Raw genomic sequence first — 24,532 nt, forward strand, 5'->3', positions numbered from 1 at the left:
GGTGTTAATCACATGACGATGTTAACTATTGGTGTTAAATCACATGGCGATGTGAACTAGATTATTGACTCTAGTGCAAGTGGGAGACCGAAGGAAATATGCCCTAGAGGCAATAATAAAGTTGTTATTTTATATTTCCTTATTCATGACAAAGGTTTATTATTCATGCTAGAATTGTATTAATCGGAAACTTAAATACATGTGTGAATACATAAACAAACATCATGTCCCTAGTAAGCCTCTACTAGACTAGCTCGTTGATAAAAATGGTTAAGGTTTCCTAACCATGGACATGAGTTGTCATCTGATAACGGGATCACATCATTAGGAGAATGATGTGATGGACAAGACCCATCCGTTATCTTAGCATAATGATTGTTCCGTTTTAGTGCTATTGCTTTCTTCATGTCAAATACATATTCCTTCGACTATGAGATTATGCAACTCCCGGATACCGGAGGAATACCTTGTGTGCTATCAAACCTCACAACGTAACTGGGTGATCATAAAGATGCTCTACAGGTATCTCCGAAGGTGTTTGTTGAGTTGGCATAGATCAAGATTAGGATTTGTCACTCCGAGTATTAGAGAGGTATCTCTGGGCCCTCTCGGTAATACACATCATAAGCTTGCAAGCAAATGACTGAGGAGTTGGTCGCGAGGTGATGTATTACGGAACGAGTAAAGAGACTTGCCGGTAACGAGATTGAACTAGGTATGAAGATACTGACGATCGAATCTCGGGCAAGTAACATACCGACGGACAAAGGGAATTAGGTATGTTGTCATAACGGTTCGATCGATAAAGATCTTCGTAGAATATGTAGGAGCCAATATGGACATCTAGGTTCCGCTATTGTTTATTGACCGGAGAGGTGTCTCGGTCATGTCTACATAGTTCTCGAACCCGTAGGGTCTGCACGCTTAACGTTCGTTGACGATATAGTATTATATGAGTTATGTGATTTGGTGACCGAATGTTGTTCAGAGTCCCGGATGAGATCACAGACATGATGAGGAGTCTCGAAATGGTCGAGAGGTAAATATTGATATATAGGATGATGGTATTCGGACACCGGAAGTGTTTCGGGGGGTGCCGGGTACTTATCGGGTCACCAGAAGGGGTTCCTGGCTCCCCCGGCAAAAGATATGGATCTTATGGGCCAAGAGAGGGAACGCACCAGCCACAAGGGGTTGGTGCGCCCCCCATAGCAGGCCGGCCTAGGAGGAGAAGGAGAGAGGGGAAGGGAAAGGAAAGTGTGGAGTAGGACTCCCCCTTCCTTCCTTCTCCCCCCCTCTTTCCTTCCCCCTCGGTTATATATGGCAGGGGCGGGGGGCGGCTTGGGAGGGATTCCTCCTACTTGGGCGCCTCCTATGGCTGCTCCTCCCTCCCTCCCACACACACACACACACACACACACACACACATATATATATATATGTGGGAGGGGGGCGCCTAGCACACCCTAGACAATTGCCTAGCCGTGTGCGGCGCTCCCCTCCACCGTTTACACCCCCGGTCATATTTTCGTAGTGCTTAGGCGAAGCCCTGCGGAGATAACTTCACCATCACTGTCACCATGCCGTCGTGCCGCCAGAACTCATCTACTACCCCGCGTTCCTGCTGGATGAAGAAGGCCGAGGACGTCACCGAGCTGAATGTGTGCAGAACGCGGAGGTGCCGCGTGTTCGATACTAGATCGGTTGGAGCGCGAAGAAAGTTCGACTACATCAACCGTGTTGTAAAATGCTTCCACTTACGGTCTACGAGGGTACGTAGACACACTCTCCCCCTCTCGTTGCTATGCATCTCCTTGATAGATCTTGCATGTGTGTAGAAGTATTTTTGTTTTCCATGCAACGTTTCCTAACATGAATATCATCTGGTGTGTTTAATTATGCATCCAATTTGTTCAGTCTCGTTAAAATTCTTTCAAAATGTGACCGAACAGATGCGGACAACTTTGGATGACCGGCTCCCGTATCCGTATGCGTGGACTAGTCACCCTGGACAAATACGGTGTCCAGGTTGTGGGTCAGCGTTTTAGATGACCTAACCATCCAACCACAGGTTGATTTTTTTAGGGTCACCACCACACTTTATTTAAACGTCAATAACTTCTCGTACAAAGAGAATATCCGGAGTGATGGATAACCAAATATAACGGCCCCAACTAAAGAAATTGTGGCCCTAGCAAGACCATTTCCTTCAGAGTTAGATTCTCTTGCTTCATGGATTACTTCAGAAACTTGAAACCGTAACATTCTCCGCTTGATGTCTCCAATTGGTCACTGATTTTCCCAATAATACATTCTTCAGATGGTTGACAGTAGCCACACAATCCATGGCTATCAAGACACTCCTAAGATGGAGATCATCCGCTAAAGAGAGAGCCTCGCAACAAGCGTGTGCTTTCAGCCACTCAAGATCAACTAGTCCATCAAAAACAATGACTAAGGCGCCAAGATATCTACCCTGATCATCGTGGCATATTGCCGCACTTGCGCCCCGATTACTGTTCTTTTTTTCCCGCGAATACGCAAACTGTGTATCTTTTCATTGATAGAAGGAGAGTATAAGCATGTGGTTACAACGCTTACAAGGCCATCTGCACAAGAGACATGGTAAAAAAGCGTAGGAGCAGACTAGATCGAAGGGGTTGCTCAGCGTTGAAACTGCTCTTTTTTTGAGGGGTTGTTCTTTGAAACTGTTGCATCCAGTTTTTATTTTTTTTATTTTTTATTTAGATGCGCTGCATCCAGGTTAACCTTTGCAACTCCTGTCGGGCCCTTTAGCCATTTCCTGCTCGCGCTATGCCTTTTTAATGTGTGCAGATCTGTTGGGTCGGCCCAATTACGCTGCTAGTGAGAATGGAAGCGCTGTCGCGAGCAAGCCATTGACGGCCCAATCTTTGTTTTTTCTTTTGAGTGGTGGGTATCTTTGCTGAGGCCCAGACCCTAGAGAGGCCGTGAAGCGGCCCGCTGGCCTGCTGCACAAGACATCAGCTGCATCGGTCGCTCGCGTCGCTCCCCCTAAACCACCCCTGAAAACCCTCAGACGAACGAAAGACCTAGCGCTCCTCTCCCTTCGTCTCTCGCGACTGGCGGCGGCGGTCGAACGAGGCCACCCGACGGCGGCAGAGGTCAGCCTCCCACCTTCCTCTCTCCCCCCAGCCTCTCCTCCCTCTTCTCTCCCATCTCGTGTGCCGCGCGGCGCCAGCGCTCGGACGCGCGTCCGGCTGCGGCGTACGGATTCGCCAGGGATGCTGCTGGCCGCTGGGCGCAGCGATTTTTGTGCTGGTCGATTTTTCAGCCCTTCTCCTGTCATCTTCTTCGCACTGATCTGTAATTTTTGTTTGAGCAGCGAGTAGGTGCTTTCCAAGCTTCGCCAGAGGTGTAAACCCTTCGCTAGAGGCCTCAGTCCCTTTCCCGCGCGGCTTGAGCAAGATGAGCAAGATGGCGATCAGGGTTCCCAAGTCCATGCGCGCCAAGCGTGAGCTCCTCAAGCACGCGCCCAAGCTCGTAAGCTTCTGCTCCCTTCCATCCTTTATGCAGCTGTTGCGAATGTGCCTTCAGTCCACAGTACCAGAAGAACACCATCCCCGTTTATAATTATTACAAATATGCAACCATACAGTAAGCGCAAATCATTGTTGTGATATGTATAGGTACAACGAAGTGTAGATAGTTTCTTATGCAGTATTTGAGCGTTAGTCTTCGTGACTCTGGCCAAGCGTAGGCTGGCATCTTCCAGCAATTTCCCAAATTAGTTTCAGAGTAGTGTGCTGTATTTTTCTTATAGGAATCGAGTTACACACAAAAGGAATGGCCACATTTTCTGTCACATGTTCTATGCTCTGTACAGATAACAACATGTAAATCTTAATTTAGTTGCTTAACCACATGTTCTACTGCTTGATCTAGGTTGAGAATGGCAAGAAGATGCTTATTCTTCATGGTACAAAGACCAGCGCAGTTTTGAACTCTGTGCTGGCAGATCTTTTCCACCTGAAGCGTGATCATGCTGTCAAGTACACCAAGAAGAACGACAGCATCAGGCCATTTGAGAGCGGGGGTGAAACTTCCCTGGAGTTCTTCTCCCTTAAATCTGACTGCAGCCTCTTAGTGGTAAGTCGTATTATGCTGCCTTGATTTGTTATGTACTCCCTCCGTCCCAAAATTCTTGTCTTACATTAGTCTAGATACGGATGTATCTAATACTAAAAGGTGACTTGATACATCCGTATTTAGACAAATCTAAGACAAGAATTTTGGGACGGAGGGAGTAGTTCTTGGGAATGGGCAATTGTTATTCATTTGAGAAAATAAATTTCAATAGATGATTTTCCCAGAAGTAAAATTGCTTTATAATGAGCTAGATGGTGACTTTCTAAGCACCAGTATGAAACCTATCTGAAACTCTTTCCATGTCTGATATAATGATTTTTTTTCATTTTCCTTTGCATACTAAACTTTATTCTCCATTATTTTTAACTGTAACTACTTATGTGTTTGCAGTATGGTTCTCATTCAAAGAAGAGGCCCAACAATCTTGTTCTGGGAAGGACTTACGATCACCACATATATGACCTCGTTGAAGTGGGAGTTGAGAACTACAAATCCATAGAATCCTATGCATATGATAAAAAGTTGGCACCTAAACTTGGGACAAAGCCTTTCTTTGCTTTCATTGGGGAGCACTTTGAGAGTGTTGAAGGACTGAAGCATTTGAAGGAAATGCTGCTTGATCATTTCAAAGGAGAGGTGTGCATCTTTATAGATAAGTTGGCGTGTAGGATATATATGGGTAATTCTTGAGCTTAATTAGTTTATTTTTGATACAGGTGGTAGAGAATCTGAACCTTGCTGGTGTAGATCGGATATTCGTGTGCACAGCAATTTCTCCTACTACCGTCTACATGATGCACTGCGCTCTCCGTCTAAAAAGGTCAGGCACATCTATTCCTAGAATGGAGCTGGTTGAAGTTGGGCCTTCAGTGGACCTGGTACTTAGGCGGCACCGACAAGCAGCTGAAAGTTTACAGAAAGAAGCTATGAAGGCTCCTGGTCATGCTAAGAAGGTAATTCCAATGGAACAGCTGTCTTTTCCTCATCAGACTTTGTTATCTTGATGGTTAGGTTGCTAACTGGTGCCATTAGCCCTAAACAACCATATTTTCTGTCCTAATTTCTCACTGAGAACTTGTATGTCAGTATGTATTCACAACTACATTAACATGTTTGCAGGTGAAAAATGTCACCAATAATCCAGTTGAAGGCAAGCAGGGCAGGATCTACATTCCAGACCAGGAGGTTTGTGTCTAATTTCTTTCATCAGCAGTTGAAGTTCGAATTTAACCAATCTTCATACTAATCTGATTCATGTTTTTTTTGTCGGAAAGGTCTCAAAATTGACCGTAACAAGCAACATAAAGGGTCTGAAGCGGGAGCGCCGTGACGCCAAGAAAAACAAGGAGCACTCGAAGAAGCAAAAGGTGGCCGAAAACCCTGAGTGACCACTGGAGAAGGCTAGTATCTGTAACCGGTCAGTTTAAGGACTTTCGGTCGATAGGTTCAGTGGTAAATAGTCCAGTACCATCTTTTAAGGCTATCAAACCTGTGTACGGACTTAGGCATCAGTATCGAGGCAGCCTCTCTATCAGACATAAGCATGAAATTTTGGAGCAACATATGCTACAAGTATTTTTTTTACTGTTGTTATTCGCCCCTGATATTAGCCAATCAGAGACGACTGTTGTGATGACATGGTTAAGTTTGGTTATCATGGACATTATGCCTTTTCTGAATCCGCAGATCCTGCATTTTCGTAACCTTTTCTTCAAGGCCCTGTAAATCTGCAGCTTCTGCTGTACTGGAAATGTGGTAGGCAAGAGTGCTGAGTGCAGCTTCTTCCTACAACTTGTAGCTTTTGCTTAGGGCTGGCTCAGCTGATCATCCGTCAAGACCTGTAGCTGTGAAAATGTTGCTTGCCTCAATGGCCCGTGCTGAGAAAATACCCCATGAAACAATTTATCCCCGACGGCTATGAACTCCTTACGAATTATGAAAGCTTTGTAAGGATTGCAGTACTCTTTTCACAGCCGAACCTTATGTTGCCGAACCTTGAAATTGGCCTTCCCTTGATCTGGCGCCTCCCTGCCGTGTTGGCGTCCGGCGGGCGTCGGTGGTGTCGGAGATGGCCGCTGGACTCGGTCGGCGGGGTCCGGCGGAGGTTGCTTTGTTAGGCACAGGGTGGTGGTGCTCGCCCTTCCCCCGCGGTGCTGCCGTCCGCTTTGGCTGTGTGGTGCTGCCTTCTGGCAGCGCTGCGCGTGGGCGGCGTGCCTGCCGGCCTCGGATTGGCTCGGTTCTGGTGGGGAGCGGCGGGGGCATGTTGGATCTTGCCGGATCTGGCTTGCGGTGGCCTGGATCTGGTCATGTGTGGCGGCGGGGCTGCAGTGGCCCTTCTCTGTGGTGGTGCAGAGAGTAGTGCCCCACGATCAAAATCGATGCTGTATTGGAGGTGGTCTGCTCACTTGGGCGAAAGTCCTGCTCCTGTCGGGCGCTGCGAACTTCCTTGGAGGCGGCGCTGTCATGGTGGCTGCCCCTTGGAAAAAAACTCCGGGGAAACCCATGTTCCAGGTTCGTCTGGGGCGGACGATGGCGGCGCATTTTTGCGTCGCGTCCCTTCTTGAAGGCATCATCTGGGTTCAGCTCGATTGGTCTCTGTGGTGGCTGCTCGTTGCGGTTTGATGGTGGCGGTGGTGCGGCCGGCTTGGGGTCGACGGTGGTGTGTGCTCTGTTGGCGAGGAGGTGGTGCTCTGTCTGCGAGATCTTGGCTCAACCATGCGTCGGAATGGGTCTGATTTTCATCCGAAGCCGGGTTAGCGGGGGCGTTATCCTACTCAATGGATCACCCCGTTCCCATACGACACCTCTACCTCTGCGGGGTATTGTTGGGTGGCGACGAGACGACCAACGTTCAAGGCTCTTATCCTTGCTTAGTCAGATGAAGATGTAAGTTGAGGTCCTTCTCCTTGTTGGTTGTGCTGATGAGATTTGTTATGACGGTCGGTGGGTGGTGGTGCGTCCAGCTTCAGATCATCGGAAGGCCTTCTTCTGTGCCTTTTCCTCGGCGGGTCTTCCGGAGGTTCCTCTGGATGTGTTTGTGTGTTTTCGATTATATCTCTTCTCTTGTTTTCCCCCGTGTACTCTGATTCACTTGAACCAATCTTGTATGGAGCCCCGAGGCTTCTAGTCCCCACCCCCCCCCCCCCCCCCCCCCCCCCCGCGTTTGACCATTCAAAAAAAAAACCTTGAAATTGGCTACTTGCCCACTCACTGTTTTCATCTGAACAGTTCGCCAGTCCCTCTGTTGCCGAACCTCTATGGCCCGTTGCCACTCCTCATCTTTTGGCCCCAGGAACTAACTCGTTGCATCTGAACAGTTCGCCAGTACCTTCTGTTGCCGAACCTTGAAATTGGCTACTTGCCCACTCACTGAAGCCTGTCTTAAAATAGTACTGTACGATTTGCCCCTTCAGATCTCGCTCAGTTGTACATCACCAAGGTTACTGGGTGACCACTTACTGAAGCCATATGCGAAGTCTTAACTAAAACTGATTAGCTAGCAATCGAAATATACTAGCGCCACGCAATCAAGTTGTCAAGTTGGCACGATCAAACATTTCTTTATCATAACCATTAATGCCAAACAATCGCTCTCCTACTCTTAATCTTAGAGACCTGCCAGTGGAGGTCAAGTAAGTGCACTTGAAATATTCTCATCTCAATTTTGAATCAGTGCTATCTGTCAACACCAATAAGTAATAGCTCTCCACGACCTCAAACAATGCATAATCAATCTAGCATTCGTTTTGTTTTTACGCGCTGAAAGCAAGCTGCCATTCGTTGACAAGATGCACAACTCTCTTCTTCTGGCATAGCAGCTGGGCAGCGCCCATTATAACTAGTCCTCGTGTGACTTGGGTTCTCCACCATTCCAACCTCCAGCAACCATGAAGCTCATTCTCGCGCTCTCCATTCTCTTCCTCTCCTGCATCCATGGCGTGAGCTCCGACTCACGCTTCTTCACCGCCATGTATTCCCTCGGGGACTCCTACATCGACGCGGGCAACTTTCTGATCATGGCCGCTGCGATGGTGCCGGCTGTGCCCGTCGTGCATGACAAGCTTCCTTACGGGATGACCTTCTTTGGCCACCCCACAGGCCGCCTCAGCGACGGCAGAAACACCATCGATTTCATCGGTAAGTCGTTGAGCCATCTGATCCATTGTACTCCTTAATTTATCGTTTTGATATGATTTGACTCTTAAAGCATTGAATGAACTCATTGAAGTTTGAGTGCATTGTAGCCCAGGAGTTTGGTCTCCCCCTTCTTGGACCCTCCCTGCTGAATGACTCGGACGCCTCCAAAGGCGTAAACTTCGCTGTCGGCGGCGCACCGGCGATCGACGTCGACTACTTCGAGAAGAACAACATAGTTCAGTTTAAGCTTCTGAACAATTCTCTGAGCGTGCAGCTGGGTTGGTTCGAGCAACTCAGGCCAGCGATTTGCAACAAGACCGAGACCTCAGGTCAGTGACTCGCTCTCCGGTCTATATTATATATTATGGACTTTATGGTGTAATTACTTACTGTCTACGTACAAGTCAAATGCTGAGCAACTTGTTAATACAGGGTGCGAAGGTTGCTTCAGTAAGTCTCTCTTCTTCGTTGGGGAGTTTGGAGTGAACGATTACAACTTCCTATGGTTTGCCGGCAAGACTGAGGACGAAGTGATGTCGCATGTACCTACAGTTGTCCAAAACATTGCCACGGCCGTGGAGGTATATTTGAGAGCCGTTTTTGCTTTGTACAACACATCGGATTTTCTGAGACCCGTTTTTTGCTTTGTACTACAACACAACAGATTTTCTGAGAGCCGTTTGTTTACTATGTAATCTAACTAGTAGGGTGATCTCTAACATTAGAAGGCAAGAGTTGACTTTGGCCTTCAAAGGGTTCGTATTGTCTTTGCACATCACATCTCAAATTAGTTTCTTTATCTCGAGATGCACACCCTGGGATGATCTCTAACCTCTTACTCCCTCCGTTCCAAAATAGATGACCGAACTTTGTACTAATTTCGTATTAAAGTTAGTATAAAGTTGGGTACCGAGGCTTTCCTCGGGTCTCTAGCTAGGTGGCCAGCTGTAAGTCAGGTAGCCGTAGGAGTGCTGGTACAAGTAGTGGACGGTGGGCCGTTGCGTCACGGCATGTAATCACCTGTAAGACATTGGTGGCAGGGGCTCTTTACCCCCTCTCCTTCTCTAATATATGATACACACGCTCGTGCATATCCTCAAAAAGAGAAAGTTGGGTCATCTATTTTGAAACGAAGGGAGTAGAAGGTAAGGGTTGACTATGACCTATCAGAGCTATAACTTATTGATTAGACGCACACCTCACATTAGGGTGGTCTCTAACATTAGAAGGAGTATATTGTCTTTGCACATCACATCTCAGAGCTATAACTTATTGATTAGACGCACACCTCACATCAGTTAGAAGTAGTCAAATGGGCCAATTGATTTTTTTCAAGGCAGGGAACTAATTAGAATTGTTGTTATCCTTCGCACAAGATTGGCATAAGCACAATAGGGTACACTTATGTTTGGTAAGAAAAAAGGTTCATGATTTAGTGTTTTGAAATAGAATATGGATTTAACATATAAATTCAAAGGATTATTGTTTAAAATGGAATATAGTTTCAGAGTTAAATGTGACACAATTATCTCCTTTTTCTAGAAGGAAAAAGTACATTTTGGTCCTTGGACCTTGGGCAAGTTTAACTTTGGTTCCTAAACTTTAAAACCGAAAAAAAACCTTAATTTCAACACAAGATATGTTTATTCCTTTACTCCACTAAAAGAAATTTGTTCGATGACGCAGTGATTGTTTTGCCCACGTGGCAACCCAGTCAACACAAATACAAATAATAAACACAAAAAATATAGAATAAATCATGTTTGGAAGAATGTGAAGATTTATGATGAAATACCGATTCTTAGAAAAAAATATATACCTGTATGTGCTTTTTAAATCAGAAAAATACGATCTAAGTCTAGGAAAACACCAGAAAACTATGTATTTTAAAAAGAAGTAGGAAAACCAGAAGTATTGTAGAAAAATTCAGAAATACTGCTTGAGCATTCACCATATTTCATGATTCTCCATTAATGTTCCTCAAATTTTTATTTTTTTCTTTTCTTTTTCTAATGTTTTATTTTAAAATTGGGAAATTTCGCATAATTTGTCTTAAAATTCTAGTTTTCTTCCAAGGTATTCCTAATTCCAAATCAATTATCCCTTTCTTGATTTCTAATTACTTATTATTTGTTCTGAATGGGTTACATGCGCGAAAACGAAACAAGCACCACATCATCCACCAAACCCTTTTCAGATAGGTGAGATACCACATATATCCAATTTTAAAAGCCGAGTGTAAAGTTTGTTGGGTTTTAGAGTTTTATAAGATTAAAACTGGATTTAAATAATAGTCAAGTGATTGAAAATGGACACTGAAGCTTGAATACAATACCACACCGCAGCATGCTATAAACTTCAGATTGTGTGGTTTAAATGTAGTCTAGAATACATATCTCACACTTAAGAAAAGCATCATGTATTGCAACTATTGAACTAACTTTGTGCAAGATTGGTACATCCACAAAATTCGATTGAGGACTGTTGGATATGGTTGTATGGAAGGATACACCCGCCTAATATTGTTCTCTTTGAGGTGTGTACCTTGATTAACTGTTGCTATCCTTACTAGAGGTCTAGATAGATTGACGGCTTAGATTGAAACCCGCTCTTACCTCTGGATTGGTAAGGACTGCACCCTGATGAAGATCTTCTATATCCATGCTGACAGACTTTCTTCCTGTTTCAAATAACCTGTAATGCATTCAGGCTCCGTACTGATCAGCACTGAATTTTGCATTTGAACCAGTGTTGTGCCCTGTTGGTTAGTTTGATTGATGATGAATAAAAAGCATGACTAAACCGTGTTGGTTCACCTTGGCACCACAGGGGCTCATCAAAGGAGGCGCGGTCTACGTGGTGGTGCCGGGGAACCCACCGCTGGGGTGCTCACCCACCATGCTGACGAGCCGCTCCGGCCCCAACACGACGGAGTACGACCCCATGGGCTGCCTCATCGACGTCAACCGCGTGGCCACGGTCCACAACTCCCGGCTCCGCGCCGCAGTCGTCTCTCTCAGGGGCAGGTACCCCCGTGCCACCATCATCTTGGCCGACTTCTACAGCCCCATCATCAAGATCCTCCGCAACCCCAGCCATTACGGTAAGGACTCTTTGGTTGCACTAGTATGTACTCCTATTGACCTTTGCTTTTTGCGGCGTGGCCAGCCACTGAGCTGCCTGGGAATTTTGCTGCAGGGGTGACCGAGGCGGACGCTCTCCGGGCTTGCTGCGGAGCCGGCGGCACGTACAACTGGAACGGCAGCGCCATCTGCGGCATGCCGGGGGCGACCGCATGCATTAACCCGTCGGCGTTCGTCAACTGGGATGGAGTTCACTACACGGAGGCCACCAACGGGTACATCGCCGACTGGTGGCTCCGCGGCCCTTTCGCCGACCCGCCTATAATGAGTGTTGTGCGCTACTAAAGTGGAGGAGAAACTTGAAAACCATTACAGGCGAGGCGACACGTGAATGCCTTAGTTTTTTTTTTTGAGGGATACGTGAACGCCTTAGCTAGTATCGCGGATGAAAGTAAATGTTGATGTCAACACTATGCTCATATTATTTGGATTGAAACGAGGTGCTGGGGCATCGAAACAGGGCCGAAGCAAACTTGCTAGTGATTTTTTTTTTTCTTGCGGGTATCTTGCTAGTGATTTTCAGCAGGCAATAACTACTTTTCCAAATCTACTCCAGTTCAAAATAAGAAATAATCTTCTATATGTACTAGTGATTCAAAAATAAGAGACGACTTAGGATAAAACCAGAATTTCGAATAATTTCGAACAGAAGAGTAGCTATACTAAATGTTTACTTTCACAAAAGAAGCCGCTAGTACATATTTATTACTTCCTCCAACCCATATTAATTGTCGTGTTGTCACGGCTTTAATACAACTTTAGTACTATAAAGTTGTATGTACTAAAACTGTGACAATTAATATGGATATGAAGGAATAGCAAATTCTATTGAGACTCCGGTTAAATAATAAATATTCATCCTCCCTCATGACCTCTAAATCTTTTGACATGCACAACAAAGATTTATTCGAACGATGTTATAGGATGTTCAGGCTAAATGACTTGCAAAAGACATTTTTTTTGGGCGTGTGGTGGCTAACATCGGGATATATAGTAAATACAAGTAAAACATAATGTACATGTTTTCCAGTTATTACTGAGCCCAAGTCGCAAAAACATTTGTCATACACTAGAAGTAACTATATATATGCTTACCTAGTGATACACTATACACTATTATTAAGTTATTTGTTAGTGTGTATGATGTTGGAAATCTCTAACATAATATTTAATGATAGTAGAAAAAAATATGAACACACACATACATTTTAAAACATGTAATTTATGAAGAATGTACAATTTAAATTTAAGAGAAAGAATTTTTTGATTGACATACATGACGATTTTGGAGCAATTCAGAGAGTAACAATATTTAGCAACATTATTATGTGGTTAACTATGATAGATAAGTAACAGAAAATTATGCTCACTAAAAATATATTATGTTTTTTCTGTTACAAAAACCACGATAGTACACGATTAGTTTAAATAAATATAAAAATTTAGCATAAAAATTATTTACATTCACACTGGGTCAAAAGGTTGACCGGAATAGCCCTCGAGTAAGATTGTCTCTCCGTCCTCGAGGAAGCCCAGGTCGACCTCCCCATCTTTGAGGAAGCCCGGGTCGACTTGCCCGTCGGAGGAACAAGCTCTTAGTCATGCCGTTTTGGCAGCTGCAACACATCAACGCCATGTTGGACTATGGCGTGCGCACGGTGATCCACCGACACAAGGAAACGACGACAAACGACTCATGTTTGCTAATCCACTGCGACCAAATCCAAATAAGAACCCGAGCACAAAAAGCGCGAAAGAATTGGATGATGACTATCTCTTGATGTTCTTTTATCTGGAGACACAACTGGTTGAAAATTTTGAACCAATAATTTGATCACTAATGCTTTCTTTGCATTATATGTTGCACTTGGGACACCACCTAGTTATATATGTCACTTTGTATGATGTTTGAAAACTTTGAAGCAAAGTTGATGATAACGTAGGTGCTTAATTAAGACCAAAGTTCGATATACTTGGTGATGTAGATACTGAAATCACTGACTATGAAGATAAACTGCTTAGCCTATTTTGCCACCATTGTTCATAGAGAAATAGAGGAAGTGAATACAAGCATTTAGTCATGCCTATCCAGACACTTTTTCTTACTCAACATAAATTTTAGTTGAACTTCTATGTTTTAGGTTGTATTATTCTGTCTGTTATGTCAGGAGATGACGCAGATTATTAGTGTTTGGTTATTGTTCATGAGCCTTTACAGATGTTGCTTTAGTTGGCTTAGCTCAATTGACGATTCAGCTAACTGAGATACTTGAATGTAAGATTAACCCAAGTTTGGCATGGCTATGGATACCACTCACCAAGGCGAGGGGATCGACCGAAGCTGATTGTGTGGGCAAGCACATGAGGTAGGAACATTTGTTTTGGCTGGAACTATGCATATGTTGCTAATTTTTGTAAGAAGTATGCAATTGCGCGACTCCCGGCCTCCTCTGTGGCGGTAAGCGGCAAACCGTCCCAACGATTCTTGATTTTAGCGGCATGGCTGGTCTTCGCGATGACGATGAGCAGACCTTGGCTACGATGTGCCGAAGGTTAGCAGAACTGGCGTCGTTGACCAAGCCCCTGCCTAGATTTCCTCTCGGATCCGACCTCGGGAATATGTGTGTGCGTGCGTCTCAGCTATGGGTGTCGGTGTCTCTGGTGGTTGCAAAGTGCGATGGCGTGGTACTAGTGCGACTGTTGGGCTGGTTGCGTGCGTGTTTGTGGCCTGTTGCCGGTTGGTAACATGTGAGGGTGGTCTCTCGGATCTAAGGCGTCTGCCTCAGCCATGGTGGACGGTGCTGCCCTGCGGCGGGTAGTGAGTGGATGGTGGGTGTTGGCGGCAGTATGTGGAGCATTTCGTCCTTCTTTCATGTCCGATTTGAAGGTGGTTGCCTCACCTAGCTACTTTGCCATTCGGATCTAGGACTTGCCGGTCCTAGCCGTGGGGTGGCATGTCTCTGGTGGTGGTTTGGATTTTGGGAGAAATCCCTGGCTCGTCGACGGCCACAACGACAACGACATCCGCGAATGTTGATCCCCTTCTTGGAGGCATTGTCAAGGACCCCTTCCTTCTCATCCCTTGGTTCCTAAGTGAAAACTCAATCCTTTCCGGACTTGGCGGCAGCGACGTGCGGTGTTGTCCCCTTCTTGGAAGCGCCGCTGTGGGATGAAGGGGTTGTGAGTGTGCTGGGCCATTGATGACAGGTATTCGGCGATACTTGGGACCTGCTCTGGCGATGCCTCCCTTTGATTTTCGCTCCTTCTGATGCGTCGTACCGATCACTTACGTCAACATGGACATCGGCGGTGTTGACCATGCGACGAGCTTGGCATGGTTAGGTGGTCACGCTTGGTTTCTGCCCCTTGGCGACCTTCCTGTCTGATTCTGTTTGAGCTCTAAGGCGAGCGGCTCTGCATGCTGACGGTGCGACGCTCTTCGAACCAAGGCGAGAGGGCAGGTGGGCCTCTTTAGCAGCGGAGATGGAAGTCAGCACGACTTGGTTCCCACCTCCTTCACTCTGCTCACTTCATGTTTCTCACTATATCTGTTCCATTGCTATGGCGACTTGGTGGATGAGGACCTTGACGATCAAGTTGAGCTCTTTTGTTTTATTTTTTGTTTGCTTGTTCTGCCGTGTGTCTTGTAAGCTGATCATGGAGGTTTCTCAAGGCGTCACTTATTTCACGCGGGCCCTCGGCCTTCTTTCTAAAGAAAATCTTAATTAACTAGTACTCAGAGGTGATACTCTAACATTAGCCACAGTACGCTCGTACTAGTTTGATGCTTTTATGATTACTTGTATTTCATCTTTTTTTCCTTCTGAGTTTGGACTTGGTTTGACGATGGATACTTATACTTTTTATACTATGTAATAAGGGCATCTCTACCGTCAACCCGCAAAAATCTTCCCGCATCCGTCCGCGGATAGGAGGGACCAGTCTGCGAACATGGATGCAGGAGGTCGACATCCAACGCTAGCCGCATATATTTCAAACTATTTTTCAGCAAACCGGATGAAATTCATGCAAACACGGTCGGAATTCGTATAAACATGACGGATTTCATACAAACACGGCGGACTTAACTACATTTAGAACAAAAAAGAGACCCGCCCCTAAACCTATCCTACGACGGCGGCGCCCAGCGTCCAAGCCCGTGTCGTCCTCCTCCCGCCGTCTCCGTGAGCATCGACGATAAGACCGATGAAGTGAAGGTGAGGTCTCCGGGAGGAAGAGTAAAACACGGGAGACGTACCGACCCACATGGGACAAAAGGCACCGCCGCCTCCCGTGGCCTACTCATCCTCGGAGGAGTCCGCACTCCGTCCGTCGCCGGTGGACGTGAGGTCCACGATGAAAATGGTGGCGCCGGCGCGTAGGAGGCGAAACTGGCGTTGTTCTCCTCCGCGATCACCTAAAATTGCGCCTCCGCGGCGGCCGCTTCCAGGCGAGCGGCGGCTTGAGCGCGGACGACATAGTAGATGGCACGCTGCTCCGCCATGAAGGTGGGGTTTGCCGCGGCCATGGCCGCCACGGCCTCCTCGCTCGTGCGCTCGCCATAGATCTGGCCCTCCACCAACCGGTGCCGCTCCAGGAGGAACATGTTGTACCGCTGTTCCTCCTGTCCCTGCTGGAACGCCGACAAAGGCGCTGGTGCAGGCTGCACCTCCGCCATGACGGCGTTGAACTGCGTCTGCGCCTGCTCCATGATGAAGCCGGCGTGCACAGGAGGCGCGAGAGACGGGGCGGAGTCGTCGGAGCCCGTCTCCATCGTGGTGTCGTCGTCGTCGGAGACCTCAGGCAAGCTGGCTGGCAAGCCAGCCTTGATCCGCGTGGCACGGCGGCTATGCCAGGCGGCGGCAAGGGCGGCCACCGCTTGCTTCATCTCCGGTGACAGACCGTCCGACAGTGCTTTCCCCTGGCGATTATGGCGGATGCAGTGCAAGGGAGGAGGATGTGGAGGAGCTGGTGTTATGGTGTGGAGTTAGCCGGGTGTGGTTGCCTTTGTATAGCGGATTTCGGTGAGGCGAGGCGTTCGGGTGCGTCAATGCGCGGCCCCAGAGTGCGTTTCTCGGCCGGCGAGCCCGCTTAATGGCGGCAGACGGACGGACAACGGCATTGAACGGACGCGGTAGATATCCGTCCCGTCGAGTCACGTGTCTCCGACATTGAATAGGCGCGGACACCGAGGACGCGTCGGGGCGACGCCATCGGTCAGCGTGCCGCTTTAATGGCGGAGGCAGTGAGAGGTTGTGTCCGCCCTGAGCCCCCTTCAATGTTAAGCGGCGCGCTCTACAGCGGCATGAATGCGGGCAGTTGGCGCTGGGCGGGAGCGCGCGGGGGAGGGGAGGGCTTTTCTGGGACAGGGCGGTCAGAAACGGGTTTCGGATCGGTCCAGACTCCCGCAAATCTCTCCACGTTTGTCTCCGATTTGCGAGAGAAATCGCGTTCGGACCGCTTCACGGACCGATACAGGTCGATGTTGAATGGCTTCCGCGGTCCGAACGGTTGCGGGAGATTTACAGGTCCACCTTAAAGATGGCCTAAAGCGCCCCTTATTAAAAAAACACTCACAGACTCGACCACCGGCCCTCACGAATGTGGCCAACATATTTTTTTTTTCTTCATCAATGGAACGTGCTTTGTTCCCATGGCCAGTAAGTGCTGCTGTTTGAAAGTTGAAACGCCTACTAGTTCATCGTGGTGGGGAACTTCTTCTGATCGCCAGGGTTTAACGCTTCCGCCGGAGGCGATATACAAGGAGCGCCATTAGATCGCCCACCCACCAACTGGAGTCGCGCGGGACTGATTCTCTCCGGTGCTTTGCTGCAATGGGCCCGGTGGTTCCTTTTGATATCTGTGCATCTCCACGAACCTCAAACTGTGTAATAAGCTTTGTAGCTCCGTCAAAAACTGCTTGATACCTAATTCCAACATGGCTGGCTGCTCAAGTCTGACCTGGAAACTAGTCTACCCGGTATGATTCGTTGCTTCGTTTCGATAGAATGCATTGGGGAACCCCTATGTTTTTAAAAAAAGCACATAAAGGAGAACACAAGTCTGTGTTCACGTCTACTCAATCTTAATTAATAACTATAGTAACATTAGCAACCGTATTAGCTCGTACAGTACCAGTTTAGGAGCTCTTGTCTTAATTAGAAATACAATAACTCCACAACTGCAAACCCTATTCAGAAAACGACAGCACGCCACTCGGCTGACTAACAAAGCAAGACCATTTCCTTTTCGAGAATGGCAGCTGGGGCTGCCTCTCACTATAATTAGCCCTCGAGGGCCCTTGATATTTCTCCAGCATTCAAGTTTTAGCAGCCATGGGACTCGCTCTCGCGCTCTCCTTTCTCCTCTGCTTCTGTCTCCATGGCCTGAGCTCGGGCTCGCCCTACTTCACCTCATTGTTCACCCTTGGAGACTCCTACATCGATGCCGGCAACTTCGTGATCATGGCTCCTCCGGCGGTGCCCGTGTGGCACGACAGACCTCCCTACGGCATGACCTTCTTCGGGCGCCCCACGGGCCGCCTCAGCGACGGGCGAGTCACCGTCGATTTCATCGGTAAGTTGAGCCATCTTGTTCGTTGCATCAACGGAATGATTTTCTCAGAGTTAGACTTGATGGGATCTGATTATCTGGACATGCTGCATGCATCCTTTTTTGGAGTCTGAGTACACGTCCTGTTTTGGTTTGGTACCAGCCGAGCAGTTTGGTCTCCCTCTTCTTCGAGCTTCCCTGCTAAACAGGTCGGACAACGTCTCCAGAGGCATCAATTTTGCCGTCGGGGGCGCGACGGCGATCGACGTCGACTTCTATGAGAGGAGCAAATTGGTTCAGTTCAAGCTTATAAACAATTCTCTGAACGTGCAGTTGGACTGGTTCGAGGAACTCAGGCCAACGATTTGCAACAAGACCGTAGGTATGTGGCATGCCCTCCAGTCTAGCCATTGCACCCTGCCAGTTACATACTGAAAAACTGCTTGATAACAAGGTGAATGCTTCAGTAAAGCCCTCTTCTTCGTTGGGGAGTTTGGAGTGAATGACTACAACTTCCTGTGGAATGCCGGGAAGACTGAACACGAAGTGAGATCCTATGTACCCAAAGTTGTGAAAAATATTGCCGTGGCCGTGGAGGTACATTATTGTGCAACTTGTTCAGCTTGGATTTAAATGTTTTGTACACAACACACGTACTCCCTCCGTAAAGAAATATAAGTTGCCTTGTAACAACGTTAAGACGTGACACCACGCTAAACCATTGCCGTGCGTTTGCTTTGGTACCACAGAGGCTCATCAAAGGAGGTGCAGTTTACGTGGTCGTACCGGGGAATCCGCCGAACGGGTGCTCACCCACCATGCTGACGACCCGCTCGAGCCTCAACAAGACGATAATGTACGACCGCATCGGCTGCCTAAGCGACATCAACCGCGTGGCCAAGTACCACAACTCCATGCTCCACGCGGCGATTCGCGTTCTCAGGGGCAAGTACTCGCATGCCAGGATCATCTACGCCGACTTCTACGGCCCGATCATCACAATCCTCGAAAACCCAAGCCGATTCGGTAAGGACCAGAAAGTTTGCAGGGATTCTGTGTCCGTGTTGCTGACCCTTGCTTGCTACTGTGGAGTCACTGAGTTTTCTTCAAAAACTCGATCAATATGCAGGAGTCACCGGCGACGACGCTCTACGGGCTTGCTGCGGAGGCGGCGGGGCATACAACTGGAATGCCAGTGCTGTCTGCGGCATGCCGGGGGTGACGGCCTGCAAGAATCCCTCGGCGTTCGTGAACTGGGATGGGATTCACTACACGGAGGCTACATACCGCTTCATCGCCGAAGGATGGCTCCACGGTCCTTTTGCCGATCCGCCAATACTAAGTGCTCTTCGCTACTAGAGAAAAGACTTAATCGAAACCATTATAGACAACAGAAGGAGTTCATGAATATGTTAACATCATATTTTAGAAGGAATTAATGGTGGTGGTGATGAGAGTCATAGAGGATCGACGATGACGTCGTGGAGGCTCGGTGGTGCCACGGGAGAGAGGGTAAGTCTAGTGTTCGAACGACAAGTAGTTATGTTTTCTTACAGTGGATTGTTGAGAATGTCATTAATCGGAGGCGGTTTCACACCAAAAACCACCTTAGTAACACATGTATGTGATTTCTCTGAGGAAACCATCTTGAATATAATAGGTTTTCAGTCGATTTCTCGGACAAGAGATTTGTTCGAGTCAGTTGCCATATAGAACTAGCATAGGTGCCATAATGAGTATCGGCTGAAATTTCGTCTGTCAAAAACTGACTCAAAAGACTAAGATTTGTAGATTGAAAGGGGGCAATTCTCATTTGAACCTAAATCATGCCAACCACAACTACCCAAGTCGACACACCTGAAATGATCAACAACCTAGCAGCATTAACAGAACTTTAAATAAGGCGAGACTTTGATAAAGACATCTTCAAAGAGGAAAAAATCCCATTATTTCACTTATTGAATTAGCAATTACCAAACATTTTTATACACCCTTCCTTGCACATCTCGATCACTTTAGTTACACCGCAAACCATACAATACTAGAAAAAGATTATAGAAAAAATAAAACAACACAAGTAGTAATAATTACTCAACACACGAGAGCACACATGTATCAAATATTCAAGCCTCAACGTAGAGGTGAGCTGGGAGCTTGGGCTCCATGACAGCCTCCAGCGGGAACTTGCGTGGCGTGGACAGTCCGAAGATCTCCTCCATGCTCAGCTCCACGCCATCAGGGAGCCTCCACGTGAACCCGTGCAGGAGGTTCGCTAGGCTTACCTGGATCACCTTCAACCCAAGACTATACCCGGGGCACATCCTGCGTCCCGACCCGAATGGAAGCAACTCATAATCCTGCCCCTTGACATCGAGCCTGCTGCCGAGGAACCGCTCCGGCATGAACTCCTCCGGCGCTTCCCACAACTCTGGGTCGCGACCAATAGACCAGACCATGACTAGCACCCGTGTGCCGGCAGGAATGTCGTAGCCATTGATGGACGTGTCCTCACGGGAAAGGCGGGGTACAAGCATCGGCGCTACTGGATGCAACCGCATGGTTTCTTTGACGATGGCATCCACATAGGGAAGGCTCGGCATGTCCTTTTCGGTGACCCATCGGCCTCGCCCCACCACACGGTCCAACTCCTCAGTGGCTTTGGCAAGCACCTCTGGCTTCTTCAGGAGCTCTGAGAGGGCCCATTCCACTGTCACCGCCGAGCTCTCCGTGCCGCCAGCAATGAGGTCCTACAGGTGCACGTTTCAAAATGGTGCCGATTAGTGTGAGAACTCGAAATTTATTGTGATGTGCAAATGAGTCTTATACTGCACACAGTTACAGAATCAGTTGCGAGTATTGTGACCAAGTAATGAATGGCAATGTCACGATTGAATTTGAGGGTGTTGCCCACTGGAATGTAAAGTTCATTTCTCTACCGTGTTTGGTGGAACTTGTCTACACATGGTGGGACGTGCCTATCAACAATCCCATTATTTTCCCCAGAGTTCAGATAATGGATATTATTAGAGTCTGACTCGCTTAGACCGATAGCAACAGGACATAATATGCTTGCTGGCTTTTCTGCTTAGAACGACGATACTTGTTTTTGTTTTCAGTGCAGGCAACCAACAACGTTTGTGTACGAAACCTAGTCTCAAAGCACATACTCTCATCATTTTTAGTTTGCATATAAAATTTGGTCAAAGTCAAGTTTTATTAACTTTGACTAATATTATAAAAAAAAATCAAGATTCACAATATGAATCAATATTGTTAGATGCATCATGAAATTAATTTTCAAACCATATAGTTTTAGTATTTTAGATGTTGATATTTTTTTCTGTAAAGTTGATCAAACTTTACAAAGGTTGACTTTGATCAAATCTTATATGCAGACTAAAAAAATGGAGGGAGTACTAAATTGTTTTTGTAGGAGCAAGCAGGGGATAAACATAATTAATTCACTCACCTGAGTGAAAGCCTTGACGCCCTCTCTGTTGAGCTTGACCTCGAGACCGGGATCGCTGGCGAACTGCAGCAGCACGTCCACCATGTCCTTGACCACGAAGCTCTCCCCCTCGTGCCCACGCCGCTCGCTGTGCTCGTCCACGACGTGCTCCAGGAACCGGTCGAACATCTTGCTCAGCTTCTTCATCCTCTTGATGTACCCCTGCAGGTCCATCCAGTCGAGCCACGGGATGGAGTCGCCGATGTTGAGCACGCCGTTGAGCAGGAACAGCTCGTCGATCATCCACTTGAACTCCTCAGGCGTCGTGATCACCGCCCCTGCCTCGTCCCTCACCTCCTTCTCCAGGTACTTCTTGCCCATCACCATGCGCGTGATCACGTTCAGGCTCACCGTGGACAGGTAGTCCTTGAGCACCACCACGCGGCCGGCACCGGCGCCGCCGCGGTACAGGTCGCCGAGGAGGGCGAGCACCTCCTCCCTGCGGATGTACTCGTACGACTCGAGGCGCTTGGCGCTGAAGAGCTCGGTGAGGCACATCTTGCGGGCCTGGCGCCAGTAGGCGCCGTAGGGGGACCAGGTGATGTCGCTGTAGTTGTAGGTGGTGTACCTGCCGGCGGCGGTCTTGGGGCGGTCGGTGAACACCACGTCGTGGGTCTTGAGGAAGAACTTGGCCATCTCCACGGAGGAGCCGACAACGACGGGGAAGGACCCGAACTGGAGTTGCATGAGCGGGCCGTACTTCTTGGACAGCGCGTGGATGGAGCGGTGCGGGAGCGTGCCGATGAGGTTGAGGTTGCCGATGATCGGCCACGGCTTGGGGCCCGGCGGGAGGTTGTACTGGCGGCGGCGGCGGAGGACGGCCTTGAGGAAGAGCACCGTGGCGAGCACCACGCCGAGGAAGGACGCTAGCTGAGGAAGCTCCATTGGGATCGAACCTGACCGGGCAGGTACGCTGATGATGATGCAAGTGCTGTGGCTGAGTGATGCCTTCAAGCTTGAGCTGGGTGTTGAGGTCGTGGTGGTGCTGCCTACTTATAGATGGCGAGGTGGAACTGGAAGAGCGCGTGCGTCGTCGTGCGAAGTGGAGGTGGGAAAGCACCAGGAAATCTGAAGAAGACTTTGGAAAACTTGACTGACGAAGAACATTTCGTGTGAGACACTCAGACACATGCTCAGCGTTACCTGACGAGGTGGAATCGGAAGAAATGTAAGTATGTCACTAAAGGGTGTAATCAAACGGCGTGGGATCACCAGATAATGACTAGTGTGATTTAGCTGCTAAACATGCATGTGATAGAGCAACTCTACCCAAGAAAAAAAAACTGGTTTTTCTCTCTAACCGGCATCTAGCCAAAGCCCAAGAAAACTTAAAGGAGTAAAAAATAGAGGTAAATACATCAGTAGTGTCTGAACTTGCCATGGATGTTCACTTTAGTGCCTAAAGTTGAAAAATATGCCGAACTAGTTCTAAAACTTGGCTGACTCGTGCAAATACGGTGCTAATCTCATCTGTATTAGACGGGTAGTGTGCTGATGTGGCCCCGTATTTGTTGACATGGCATGGGGCCACTTGTAGTGGCGAAGCAAGATTATTTTAATAATATATGTGCCTTTATGACAAGTGGTCCTGTATGTCAGTCAGAACAAATAGAAAATTGAAATTAAAAATAGTGCCCGGTTAGAGACGAGCACATGACCTGCAGGTTGAAGAGAGCATACGCCGACCACTGCACCACACACGGTATGATCGCACCTTTGGCCATTACATATTAATGAATGCTAAACAAAAGGGATTCTGGTGCTTAAATGCGCTGCATCCAGTGGGCCATTTAGGACATGTTATTTTTTCAGAGAGAAATGTAAAAGGTCTGTAAATTATATTCATAATAATAAATTTTAGATTCAAATATTCGTGTGTTATTAATAATTACCTCATCTATGGATTGTATTCACTAAACATTTAAAAATGTATTTAACGAACATTCTTAAATATAATCCATGATTGTACACTTTAAAAGTGTGTACTTACTAAACATTTTTAAACACTCATGGCTTATATTTAAACTATTGTTTTCTAAATAATAAGTGAATATTTCTAAAAATTAAAGGAACATTTGTTAGTAAGTTATTTTATTACATGCCTCTATATATTTATTGTGTCTCCACATAAATATTTGTGTACCATGAGGTTATTATTTATGTACCAAAAATATTCGAAAATATTTATAACCCACAACATGACATGGGGCCTGTTTTTTAAAATTTAGCAATACGTGCACACGAATATTTTTATGCCACAAGGTAATTATTGATGACACAAATATTTGTATATCAGGAAGTAATTATTAATAATACACAAATATTTGAATCTGACTTTATTATTATGAATTACAATTTACAGACTTTTAACATTTTTTTAAAAAGTTAATCTGTACCAAATGGGCACCCTATGCAGCCTATTTAAACACCAAAAGTCATGCTATCATACATAAAGCAGTGCACGCCTTAATTTGCAATTTTGCTTCTTCGGTGTAGTGGTCAGCGCGTGAATAATCAAAGAGCAGGTCGCTGTTCGACTCCAAATGAGCATAATTTTATGTTTCCATTTTTTTCTTCTATACTGACAGGTGGGGTGCCATGTCAGCACATATATGTTTAGCACCGTATTTGCATGCGCTAGCCAAGTTTTAGAACCAATTCAATGTATTTTTCAAGTTCAGACACTAAACTGAACATGCATGACAAGTTCAAGCACCATCGGTGTAATTACCTCTAAAAAATATACAGTTTGTCTAACTCACATCTAGATGTTTTCTAAGGATGTCACATCTAACCTTTCACAAATAACCCAGCAACAAGGAATAAAAAAAAACTGAGACAAAAAAAAAGACCACAAACATAGTGAACATCAGGTTAGATGTGACATAACTATGGCACATCTAGATGTGTCCTAAACAGACCCAAAAATATATACTGCAAGCAGCGCGTGACCCTTAAATTTACTCCTCCTCGTGGCCGCGGAGTAAAAAAAAATCCAACCTCGCCTCTCCACTGGCCCTCCACCCGATCCCCGCCGCCCAACCTCACCCGCACCCACTCCAAC

At 46.9% G+C, this 24,532-nt stretch overlaps 4 protein-coding genes across 4 annotated transcripts; 3 read left to right on the plus strand and 1 right to left on the minus strand.

Annotated features, from left to right (window-relative positions):
- The first annotated feature begins 3,020 nt into the window (after positions 1 to 3,020).
- Positions 3,021 to 5,807, plus strand: LOC109776742 (ribosome production factor 2 homolog). The gene is made up of 7 exons (XM_020335409.4): positions 3,021 to 3,143; positions 3,365 to 3,522; positions 3,925 to 4,128; positions 4,519 to 4,764; positions 4,845 to 5,081; positions 5,248 to 5,313; positions 5,403 to 5,807. The coding sequence occupies exons 2-7, from the start codon at positions 3,448 to 3,450 to the stop codon at positions 5,514 to 5,516; spliced, it is 942 nt and encodes a 313-aa protein (XP_020190998.1). The 5' UTR covers positions 3,021 to 3,143; positions 3,365 to 3,447; the 3' UTR covers positions 5,517 to 5,807.
- Positions 5,808 to 7,774: 1,967 nt separating this feature from the next.
- Positions 7,775 to 12,703, plus strand: LOC109776739 (GDSL esterase/lipase At5g45910-like). Its single transcript, XM_020335407.4, has 5 exons — positions 7,775 to 8,265; positions 8,373 to 8,594; positions 8,698 to 8,846; positions 11,095 to 11,368; positions 11,464 to 12,703. Exons 1-5 carry the CDS (start codon positions 8,016 to 8,018, stop codon positions 11,691 to 11,693), a joined length of 1,125 nt encoding a protein of 374 aa, XP_020190996.1. The 5' UTR covers positions 7,775 to 8,015; the 3' UTR covers positions 11,694 to 12,703.
- Positions 12,704 to 17,713: 5,010 nt separating this feature from the next.
- On the plus strand, positions 17,714 to 19,632 carry LOC109776738 (GDSL esterase/lipase At5g45910). Its single transcript, XM_020335406.3, has 5 exons — positions 17,714 to 17,984; positions 18,124 to 18,342; positions 18,415 to 18,557; positions 18,710 to 18,986; positions 19,090 to 19,632. The coding sequence occupies exons 1-5, from the start codon at positions 17,744 to 17,746 to the stop codon at positions 19,317 to 19,319; spliced, it is 1,110 nt and encodes a 369-aa protein (XP_020190995.1). The 5' UTR covers positions 17,714 to 17,743; the 3' UTR covers positions 19,320 to 19,632.
- A 253-nt stretch (positions 19,633 to 19,885) lies between these two features.
- LOC109776740 (trimethyltridecatetraene synthase) lies at positions 19,886 to 22,622 on the minus strand. The gene is made up of 2 exons (XM_020335408.4): positions 21,430 to 22,622; positions 19,886 to 20,707 (listed from the first exon to the last, which is right to left on the minus strand). The coding sequence occupies exons 1-2, from the start codon at positions 22,351 to 22,353 to the stop codon at positions 20,084 to 20,086; spliced, it is 1,548 nt and encodes a 515-aa protein (XP_020190997.1). The 5' UTR covers positions 22,354 to 22,622; the 3' UTR covers positions 19,886 to 20,083.
- Positions 22,623 to 24,532: the final 1,910 nt, after the last annotated feature.

Source organism: Aegilops tauschii, chromosome 5, assembly GCF_002575655.3.
Source record: "Aegilops tauschii subsp. strangulata cultivar AL8/78 chromosome 5, Aet v6.0, whole genome shotgun sequence".
Taxonomy (NCBI): domain Eukaryota; kingdom Viridiplantae; phylum Streptophyta; class Magnoliopsida; order Poales; family Poaceae; genus Aegilops; species Aegilops tauschii.

What these genes read in the sequence shown, in the direction of transcription:
- LOC109776739 (XM_020335407.4), top strand. Translation starts at nt 8,016, where the DNA reads ATGAAGCTCATTCTCGCGCTCTCCATTCTCTTCCTCTCCTGCATCCAT. An exon ending in AAACACCATCGATTTCATCG is followed by an intron (nt 8,266 to 8,372) that starts GTAAGTCGTTGA and finishes AGTGCATTGTAG; the next exon opens with CCCAGGAGTTTGGTCTCCCC. An exon ending in CCGCAACCCCAGCCATTACG is followed by an intron (nt 11,369 to 11,463) that starts GTAAGGACTCTT and finishes ATTTTGCTGCAG; the next exon opens with GGGTGACCGAGGCGGACGCT.
- LOC109776740 (XM_020335408.4), bottom strand. Translation starts at nt 22,353, where the DNA reads ATGGAGCTTCCTCAGCTAGCGTCCTTCCTCGGCGTGGTGCTCGCCACG. An exon ending in GCGTCAAGGCTTTCACTCAG is followed by an intron (nt 20,708 to 21,429) that starts GTGAGTGAATTA and finishes GTGCACCTGTAG; the next exon opens with GACCTCATTGCTGGCGGCAC.
- LOC109776738 (XM_020335406.3), top strand. Translation starts at nt 17,744, where the DNA reads ATGGGACTCGCTCTCGCGCTCTCCTTTCTCCTCTGCTTCTGTCTCCAT. An exon ending in GATTTGCAACAAGACCGTAG is followed by an intron (nt 18,343 to 18,414) that starts GTATGTGGCATG and finishes CTTGATAACAAG; the next exon opens with GTGAATGCTTCAGTAAAGCC. An exon ending in CGAAAACCCAAGCCGATTCG is followed by an intron (nt 18,987 to 19,089) that starts GTAAGGACCAGA and finishes ATCAATATGCAG; the next exon opens with GAGTCACCGGCGACGACGCT.
- LOC109776742 (XM_020335409.4), top strand. Translation starts at nt 3,448, where the DNA reads ATGAGCAAGATGGCGATCAGGGTTCCCAAGTCCATGCGCGCCAAGCGT. An exon ending in TCAAGCACGCGCCCAAGCTC is followed by an intron (nt 3,523 to 3,924) that starts GTAAGCTTCTGC and finishes TGCTTGATCTAG; the next exon opens with GTTGAGAATGGCAAGAAGAT. An exon ending in TCTACATTCCAGACCAGGAG is followed by an intron (nt 5,314 to 5,402) that starts GTTTGTGTCTAA and finishes TTTGTCGGAAAG; the next exon opens with GTCTCAAAATTGACCGTAAC.